Source organism: Quercus lobata, chromosome 11 (genome assembly GCF_001633185.2).
Source record: "Quercus lobata isolate SW786 chromosome 11, ValleyOak3.0 Primary Assembly, whole genome shotgun sequence".
NCBI classification, from domain to species: Eukaryota; Viridiplantae; Streptophyta; class Magnoliopsida; order Fagales; family Fagaceae; genus Quercus; species Quercus lobata.
In genome coordinates, this window is record NC_044914.1 from 57,166,718 (window position 1) to 57,177,127 (window position 10,410).

At 35.1% G+C, this 10,410-nt stretch overlaps 1 protein-coding gene across 1 annotated transcript; it reads right to left on the reverse strand.

The window, feature by feature from the left end:
• LOC115968413 (ankyrin repeat domain-containing protein 2B-like) lies at nucleotides 1-9,218 on the reverse strand. The gene is made up of 9 exons (XM_031087812.1): nucleotides 9,086-9,218; nucleotides 8,933-8,982; nucleotides 7,651-7,802; nucleotides 6,625-6,837; nucleotides 6,379-6,527; nucleotides 6,095-6,263; nucleotides 3,415-3,507; nucleotides 489-628; nucleotides 1-369 (listed from the first exon to the last, which is right to left on the reverse strand). The coding sequence occupies exons 2-9, from the start codon at nucleotides 8,967-8,969 to the stop codon at nucleotides 270-272; spliced, it is 1,053 nt and encodes a 350-aa protein (XP_030943672.1). The 5' UTR covers nucleotides 8,970-8,982; nucleotides 9,086-9,218; the 3' UTR covers nucleotides 1-269.
• Nucleotides 9,219-10,410: the final 1,192 nt, after the last annotated feature.

Here is a 10,410-nt window from a genome sequence, read left to right on the forward strand (position 1 = left end):
TTTATTTTCCTTGTTTGTTTGTCAAGGTAAAGCTCAGTAATAGTAACAGATAAGATGTATGGCACATTGTAAAATCCTGCATATACTGTCCCAAGGAAGCCTGTTGATGTTACTATGAAATTCATGCAATGTAGCAATCACAGTAATTATAGGATAGACAAGGCATCAAATTGTAGTAACTACATCCTCATGCTGGTCAAAGCAAATTGGTTTAACACACAATGAAAAGCCTGAACCAAGGCTTACATAATGCACCACTTCTACAGAAGTTACAGGAAAGCATCCTTTTCAAGCAGCTTCAATACCTCATGTTGGTTGTTTAGCTTGGCAACATCGATGGGAGTCTTACCATCCATGTTTTGTAAAGTCCTGCAGAAAGGGAGGAAAAAAATTGAAGAAAAAAAAGAAAGTACACATAGGCATCTAGCAAAAAAAAAAGTAAAAAAAAGAAAAAGAAAAGTAACAGAAGGTTTAATTAGTTGACTTACACAGCGGCACCATTCTCCAGCAGTAGAGCCACACATTCCTTCCTTCCATAACCAGCTGCATAATGAAGTGCAGTATTTTTGTTCTTGTCTAAAGCATCCACTGTTGCACCAGCCTCAAGAAGGACCTGAGCACACTTCACCTGAAATGAAATTAAGTGCATCTGCTTAAAATCGGCCAATTTCTTAGGGAAAATTCAAAAACCCAGTTCTCCTCCTCAACCATCATGAGAGAGAGAGAGAGAGAGAGAGAGAGAGAGAGAGAGAGGTTTAGTATCTCAATTGCTTCAATAAACTATCTAAATAGTGTAGAATTCATACAATGAACACCTATAATCCCTCACTACACAAAGCAGTATCTGATAGCACCCAATCATGCAAGCAATTATTCCCAAAAGAGGCTTCATAAGCACTGTAAAAACCAAGGTTGGGTCAGGCTGGGGAATGAGCATACCAAATAGAGACACCCATCTGATATAGGCACCATCTGATAAGCCAACTTAACTCCATGAAACAATTGTGCCTTGTTTTGATTCAGAAGCAAGCACCAATGTTCCAATACACAAATGGCCTTATGTCAGGGTTGCAACTATCAACTCAACTGACTTTGGCCCACGATCAGATATCCCTTTTAAGCAAAGCTAGGGAATTGCTTTTTCCTTTATTATTATCTTTAACGGACTGTCTCAGTTTGGGTTTTCGAACTGTTAACTCTTATGCTTGGTGAAACTGTGTTAAGTAAACAGTTAATACCAAACGGTGGTGTTTGGGTTTGAGTTTTTAGATGTGCGAAACACTCTTGACTTTTCTGAGTTTTCTCTTTTAAAATGTAAATGTGGCAGATTTTTAGATGACCCTTTTTCCCTACATGGCAGAACAACCTTAATTGTAGGTAAAAGCTTCTGCTATTATATATAGGATTAGATATTAGATATATATATATATTTTTTTTGATAAGTAATAAGAACCGTATTAATCAGGAAGTAAAAGCGAAAACAGCAAATACAAGGTGTTCATGATGGTGAACACAAGAAACAACAACAAAAAACAACAAAGATATAAAAAACAACTTAAGGGACAATTCTAAGGGAAGTAAGTAACTCCAAAATAGAAGAACAATCTGAAGAACCCCAGCACCTTGCCCAGTCAAAAAGAGTACTCTGGCATAGAGCTTGTAACTAAACAAGCGATTTCTCTTTAGCCTCAAAAGAGCACCGATTTCTTTCCATCCAAACAACCCACATCAAACAGCTAGGAACCATATTCCATATGTCTGAAGAAAATTTCCCCAGCCAATTACTCCACAAAACACCAAACTCTCCACTAAACCTGGCATAACCCATTGGATCCCGAAAACTTGTAGCATTTGCACCCACAAAGAGTGAGCTACAGGATAGTGTAGGAGAAGATGATCCATAGATTCCTCATTACAGCAGCACATACAGCACCAATTCGCCAAAGGGAGACCATGGAGCATCAAATTATCCAAGGTAAGTATCCGACCATGAGCTGCAGTCCACATGAAGAAAGCCACCCTTTTAGGAACCTTGACTTTCTAAATACCCTTCCAAGGGAAGCTAGGGATAGAAGTACCCTTGATCTTATTGTAAAAGGACTGAATATCGAACTTACCATTCCCATTAAGACACCAATGGGGACTATCACACCCAATGCCCCTCGGAATCTGAGACTGAATGAAATCAAGGAAAGAGAAGGCAGCTTCTAATTCCCTCTCATAAAAATAAATCCCTATAAAATCTCAAGTTCCAAAATCTATCATTTCCACCCTCCTGATGACACAATACATCAAAAATGCAAGCTTCCTTGTCATTTGAACATGCATATAACTGAGGATAGAGCATTTTAAGTGAGGTATCCCCAATCCACCTATCATGCCAAAAAAGAATGCAAGAGCCATCACCCACCACTAGGGCCAAATGTTTAGAGAACCTCTCCCAACCGTCATTAATACCACGCCAAAGACCACACCCGTGGGCCTGTCTACAAACTTTAGTATTCCACCTCCCTTGACCCTCTCCATATTTGGTGGCAATAACCCTCTGCAAGATATGAGTTCCTTCTTAGCCAAACCTCCATAACCATTTTCCTAATAGGGCTTGATTGAAGTGAACTAACTTCCTAATCCCCAAACCACCCATCTAAAAGTGAACACACCTTATCCCAAGCCACCAAAGATTGTTTGAAACACTCCTTTGAAGACCCCTATAAAAAATTCCTCTAAATATGCTCCAATCTATCAGCCACAACTAGAGGGATGGTAAATAAGGATAGCTAGTATGTAGGAAGGCTAGAAAGGGTACTCTTCAAAAGAGTAATGCTAGAAAGCCTAGATATTAGATTATTGCTTCCTTTATTTGATTTTGGGGTTCCACAGAATCTTTATCGCAAACCCAAGTTGGTACAAGATTTTTGTTGTTTTTTGTTTCACTGCAAGATTTCAACTTATTTATTTAGTTTTTTGATAAGTTTAAGATTTAAATTTAAATTGAGGTACTAAACACTAAACAAAGGAATCATGAACAGACACTCATTCCACTGAATCCAGGTGAACCAAAAGGGACATTAATGAGTTACCACAAAATGTCTGTTCCAATTAGCTATGCGAGGTACACGTAGTCTGCGGTACCTTTGGGGCTCATATAGGAAGTAATAAAATCTACCAGATTTCCCTAGTATAAATAGTTAAATACTCTTTCTTGAGTGGAATTCTTTAAAAAAAAAAAAAAAGCACTTCCACAGTTCAAAAAAGCCCAACCATTCTAACTAAGGCTTTAAAAAGTCCATCATCCAGAAATTATTAAAATTTAAAAGGAAAAAAAGAAGAAGAAAAAGAAATGAAAAAGGAAAGAGCTGTTACGAATGGGAGAATTAATAAAAATGGTGAGAACATTGCAGAAGAATGTCATACCTCACCATATCCACATGCAAAATGCAATGCTGTCCGTCCCTCTGAATCTTCTTCATCCTTGTTTGCACCTGAGGCTAGTGCATTTTTCAAGCCCTAATTGACATACAAAGTGAAGGGGCTTCAATTCTAGCATATCTGCTCAATTGACTTAAATTAAAGAAAACAAACATACTGCATCTCATTTAGCAATTCAACTCAAAGACAGCAACTGATATTGAATGTTTAATACACTGAAAAGTACATATTTTCAAGTTCCCCCTCCCCCCTTCCCAACTTTCTTTTCGTTCCAGTCATTTGAAGAGGTGGTACAAATGCACGTAAAAATCATGGTACAAAATCTAATGCCTAAAAATTGATAACGATATTATACAAGTATGGATGGCGATTCTACTAGTTGAATGAACCTTGCATTATAGTTGAGCCAAGTTCAAATATATGGAAGAAGGTATACAATGCTTGTACTCATCTTTTTATCATCAAGATAGAAACTCCAGAAAAGTTTTAAAAATGTATAACAGAATGCATTGCAAAGAGTACATATTTAGCTGAATACTAAATCGTTCCAAATAATTAAAAAGAATGTTGTTAAAAGTGTGTAGATGAATTTAAAACTCAAAACTCAAAGCCCCAAGGTCAAGGCACATTGCTTGATTGAAGCGAAACTCGCTTAATGGAGTATGCCTCAGGCACACTTTTTCTGTTCTTTTTGAAGCACAAAAGAAAGTGCAGCTGCAATTTATTATTATTATTTTTTTGCTAAATAATAAATAATCATTATATTAGTTGCTTGATCTTGAAGGAAATGACATGACCATTAATTTATTAAACAGATACGATTCCTAAGGTTTTGTATTATATTATACAAATATATATATATATATATATATATTTACATATGAAAAGACACTAATAAGGATAATTTACTATTCTTGTGATTTTTGGTCTTTGCATTTTGAATATACTTTGATTGAACCATGTACTTCATTTTGATCATAGCAAATTTGTTATTCTTTTAGGTCACGCTCTGTGTAAAGATATATAAGTAAAGATATTTATTAAAAAATAACAGTTATGTATTTTGTAAGGCATAAGAGAATTATATAAAATGTTTTATTCAAACTTTATAGGACTAGATTATTATCATATTGTACATTGATAAATGTTTTCAAATTTACTACTCCCTCCGTTCCACTTTGTTTGTCCTGTTTGAAAAGTCAAACTTTTAAAGGGAACATCATTTATTATCTTGTCTACCTTTTAAAAATGTACAAGTTTCCAAAACTACCCTTAAATAAATTTATCAAAAAATTGAATTAGTAAATTTAATAGGAACATCAGTAAATTAATGACTTTTATTTTTAGAAACAGGACAATATTTTGGGACATCCCAAAATGGAATAGAGGACAAACAAAGTGGGATGGAGGGAGTATATAAAATGTTTAAGACATTGACACTAATTTTAAGTAAAATTTGAAATTTCAAACTTTGAGCAATTGAACAATCCATTTGAGCTAATTTGTGAAATATATTACTATTTTGAGTTTAGGAACTTTTTTAATTATATGTTACGGATCTTTCTGCTAGAAGTTATTAAACATTAAATTTGAAAAATGTGCACTTTACTCCAATTAGGCGTGTACTTGTACTTTGCCCCTAGGGTTCAAAGGCCAGTGTGCTTAATGCTTTTTGAACTGTTTATATTTGCCTATTGAGCTGTGCAAAGTGCAAACTGCATTTCACAAATGTCAGCAAAGGAGTCCATGAGTATGGGGTTAGAGTGTTGAGCGTGTTATATCAATTGAAAATGGGGTATACTCTTCAAGTGAGTTAATGTAACGTATCCTTAGCCTAACCTTAATGGACTGCATAAAGACCTTCCATTTGATACACTTAAAGGAGGCAATAGAAAAGGAGCAGATGCAATTAGCCAGAGAGAAAGGCAAGGGATGGGGACAGAGTTATGAGAGTTCTAGTTCTATCTACTTACAGTTGATTGAAGAAGTTGACTTCTATCTCATCCTGCTATACCATGGGAATAGAGTAAGGACTTTACCCCTCTATCTTATAGATGTAATAGGACTTTTACTCCAATAAAAAATGCAATAGGACTTAGACTTCTTCCTCTTAGAGCTCTATCATATTACAGTACTAGAGGCAAAGAAGAACCGTTCAAAGGAAGAATGAAAAGAAAACTTGAGGAAAGGAATGAAGGGAAGAAACTATTCTAGAGGGATCCAATCAAAGTCCACAGAGTGACAAGAATGAAAAGCAAAAATTCGATGTCAAGGCCTATTACAAAGCTCTAGTGGGGGCTGTATGGACTGTCTGTGGCATGTCCAAGATGTGGGCCAATACTAAGATATGGTTGGGCCAGCGAATCAGCACTAATACAGTAATACTTGTTTTAATTTAGTGAGAATTTATGGCTTTTTTCTGAAACGGTTGGTAATACTTATTTTAATTTAGTGAGAATTTATGACTTTTGTCCAAAACGGTTGATATGGCTAAGCCAAAGGGAAGGTAGTAGATAGGTGGAGGTGATTCTCAAAGCCAGTAAAATGGTTCTAGGGACCATAAGCCCGACTGGTGACTCATTATTATTCTACCAATATTTATTGATCTTAATTTGTCAAAACAAAACCTGACCAAGGGGATAAAAGCAAATGTGGAGTGCAATACCTCTACATCACCAACACTTGCAGTGTGATGAACAATTGACTCATCCTCATTACTCAGATCTTCAGCTTCATCTGGCCCAGAATGTTCAGCAGAAGTGGCTGCATCTCCTGAAACTGCCAGACCCATTGCTTCACCCAGCTTTTGTAGAACCTCTTTATCATTCCAGTACCTGCAATACCGGAATTTACCCTCTTTAAAGAATGAAGGTTTGTAGCATGCACCCACTGTAGCTGTAAGGCTGAAAATATCAAAGCTTGATACAATGATATCTAAATATTTCCAACCTCATCATGGCAGCTGGACCACCAGTCTCTATCTCTTCTAAAATAGGCTTCAGAGATGGATCTTCTTTAATGCGTGCCATTCGTTCCTCAAGCTGGTCTTTGTTTGATGGATTTGTAAAACTCTCCAGCACATTAGACATTGATGGATCCTGAGAAGAGATAAGACTTGATATCTCCACTGAATGACATTCTTTTATAATAAAGATATCCAGTGAAAGCTTATGCAAGGAAAATGGTCATAAGTACCTGCATTAATGCATTACCAAGGCGCTCGGCCATGGTCATAAATTGAGGATTCTGCATAACCTGTTGCATGGTGTTGTAATACTGCTGAGAATCAAACTGAGGGAGACCCTCTTCAACTGATGGACCCTGGAAAGTCTTCTGGAGCTGCTCTGCCATCTGGTTGAATGAAGGATCTCTTGATATCTGTTCAGCCAGTTCCTTAATGCTTGGATCCTATGTGAGAAATAACAGAAGAAACCTTGATTAAAATTTGAAATTCAAGATCAAGTCTAACGTCAAAGAAAAGAGAGAACAGGGAGAGGGGGGGGGGGGTTGAGGACGGAATATTAAATGTTATATTTGTAACTGCTCTTGAGCTGTTTCACAAAATCAAACATCTTTAACTTGAACAGATTCTAAACTTTTTTTCTTTTTTTACTAATTAGTCAAATTCAAAAGCAACATTAAAGATGAAACCTTTTTTTTTTTTTTTTTACTAATTAGTCAAATCCATGTTTTCAACAATCTAGTCAAACTGTGGTTTCTTGGACTCATTGGACTTTTGGGTGGCAGTGCATCATGCTGAGTGCAACCTGATGCAGCCAGCAAAGAGTTCAAGGAAAACGATATTCAAGTGTTGCAGTCAGATTACAATGTAGGAACTCATTGGCACCATCCACAAGCTACTTTAGTTACTATTGAGTCTTAGTATTGATTTTCTATAGGTCAGAAAGTTGCTAGTTTAGTTTTAATTAAGTTTTCTAGAGTTTTATTATACCAAGGGTAATCTGATAAATGAGCAATTGTAACCAAATCACCTATATTTCTTGCTTCCCTTTTCATATGTCAGATGTTAGTTCTTTTTTCATGAACAATTAAACCATATAATCACAGAATGAAAATTATCTGGTAAAAAAATAAAGAATTATGGGTATCAAATTAAACAAGAATTGTTAGCTGAAATACCTTATTGGATTCAAGAAGTAAAACAGAAAAAAACAAAAAAATAGAAACTGAATATCAAGGTGAAGAAAGAAGAAATCATACATTAAGCAGGCCAGTCATGGCTGAGAAATCAAAAGGATTGGCTGGAATCCCAGCTCCTGGTGGAGAGGCATCTCTTCTTTGTTCCGACTGTGCCTCCACAGAGGATGTTTCAGATTTGGAATTTTTTTTCTCAGCTGAACCTGCTTTCTCATCTAAGCAGCATAAGATGTATGTGAGAATAGTATACCAAAAATCTTAAGGAAGTCATCATTTTAGTGCTGTAAAAAGGATCTGAAATCAAAATTACTCATTAAAACATATATGCTGAGCAGGCCAATGAGCTCTAGCTCAACTGCTACCTCCTCCCCTTGTAAGTGGTAGGTGGAGAGTGAGGTTGTGGGTTCAAGGCCCATTGGGTGCGTGTGTAACTACCAATAAAAAAAAAAAATTTAATAGGTAATAAAAGTTTTATTGATAAGAAAAGTACAATGTGTTTACGATAGTAAACTCACTGCACTAGAATCATTTCGTTAGTAAGAGGAGAATGTTCAAGTACACAGGATGTGACTAACTATTAGGCTCATGGATAGGCATCTCATAACCATTTGGTTTTGTATTGGTTTAACGGATTAACTCTCTTTGGGAGCATGGAATTCCACAAACTTCTACAAGTACATTTTCTCAAGAAAACCTTGAGGATATGCAGAACTTCTTTTCCCATTCTCCTAAGAAAATTTTCATTTTTTTTGTTTCCTATTATCTATGACTAATAGCATCCGGAGTGGCAAGAGGCTTGTAACTCAATTGGAACCTCTTGTTGTTTCCAAGAGAGAGTGGAGACATACACCAGACAGGGTTTGGTATGATGACTCTTATAGATCTGTCTGCTGATGAGGATACAGATCTGAGTCCAATCATATTTTGTTGATAAAATATAGCCATTCAGATTTGTAACTGGGATAGTCTAACCAACTAGGGGTCTTACTTGCGGCTTCATCAATTTGGACTAATAAATAAATGTACTAGTCATGTCTTAAACCCACAAGGCAGAATCAATTCCTCAAAATCTCCCACAAAGAGATCACCATAACAATGAGCAACAGTTGAACTAAGAATTAATTAGGAGTAAAAAGATCATATGGTAATCAATTATAAACTGAACACCCATTAAAATCTTGGTAGGCAGTATTGGTATCCAATGAAATTGAAATTCACACAAGTGCATAGACGACAGAGACTGATCATAATCATATATACCAATTAAAACCCCATCCCGCCTTTACATATATAAAAACATACATACAGACAGAGACTGCATGAAATGGTAAAGCTTGCAGCTTACCAGCTGGTGGAAGATCCTTGGGCGAATTCGAAGCCATCAGAATAGCAAAGCTGAAAGGAGAAGTTGATGAAAATTGATATTGATAGAGTAAGTGAAAGAAACAAAGATACAAAACCCCTTTGGGTTTGAGAGTGAGAGAGAATTCAATCAAACCTGATAGATTGAAATGAAACAACAGTTGTGCCTTGCCCTTTGCTTCAGAATAGAGAAATAGAATATAGACAGAGTATAGAGAGAGAGAGAGAGAGAGAGAAATCCAAAACCCTATATAGGATGCGATGGGATGGGACGGGACTTTATCACCACCGATATATGTTTATATCATATGTACACGCACACTACTACAAGATCCAATACAAGCACACAAACAACGCTTCGGTGGGCCATTCCCATCCTCATCTAATCTTCGCTCCCCATATGCTAAACTAAATGACCCTTTTGCCTTTTGCCTTTGGGCTCTACGATATTTCTAATTGTCGTTAGTTGACTCAACCAATGGACCCCAACTTTGGCCCAATTTTTTATCTTTAACTAAAATATTTATATATAATAATAATACCTGAGATGTTTATTTTATTTTTTAAAAAAAAATTTAAGTAAGTTACCATAGGATTTGAAATTTATTTATGATATCAAAACAAAATTACCTTCTTTTTTTCATTTTATTTTATTTTGGTACTTTCTTATTTACATGTGGGACCTACTTGTTTATTAAAAAATGATAGCATAATATTTTTGAAACTGTCTTGCAAAATAATTTCTTTCCTTAGGATTAGAAGATTTGAATTCTAAATTTAGTTACTAATAAAATAACTTTTTTTTCTTTTGTGAGAAATAAAATAAGTTAGTAGAATAACAAAAATACATGTGGACCATTAATCTAGCCACTCATTCTATTTCTATGCACAAAAACAAACTTATAATAAAAACTAATCCCTAACCTGTGCAATGTATGAAAACTACCTGTTTGTGTGGTAGATTAAAATAATTTTATAAAATTTTAAATTGATTAAGAAACTACATCATTGCATGAATTGCTCTTGTACAACTTCAATTTTTGTTACAATTTGATGAAGAAGTCATTGCTTGAACGTGCAATGACTTACGAAAAATATTAAAGAATCAGAAAATGCATTACTTAGAAATTATTGAAACAAAACAAAATATATATGACTACATAATAGAGAAATATAAGAGGAAAATGGGTTACATTCAAAAAAAAATTCATAACTATAAGCCTATAACTATTGAAAAGAATCAAAAGATTAAGAGCCTATAAATCATAGAAAATATATATATGTGTGTGTGACTACACAATAGAGAAATATAAGAGAAAATTTGTTACACTCAAAATAATAATTCATGGCTATAGTCATTGAAATTTTCCAGATAGTTTTAGATATTGCAAAAACATAACTCAAAAGTTCGGATGTTAAAATTTTTGAAAAGCCAAAAAATATTAAAGAATCATAAGATTT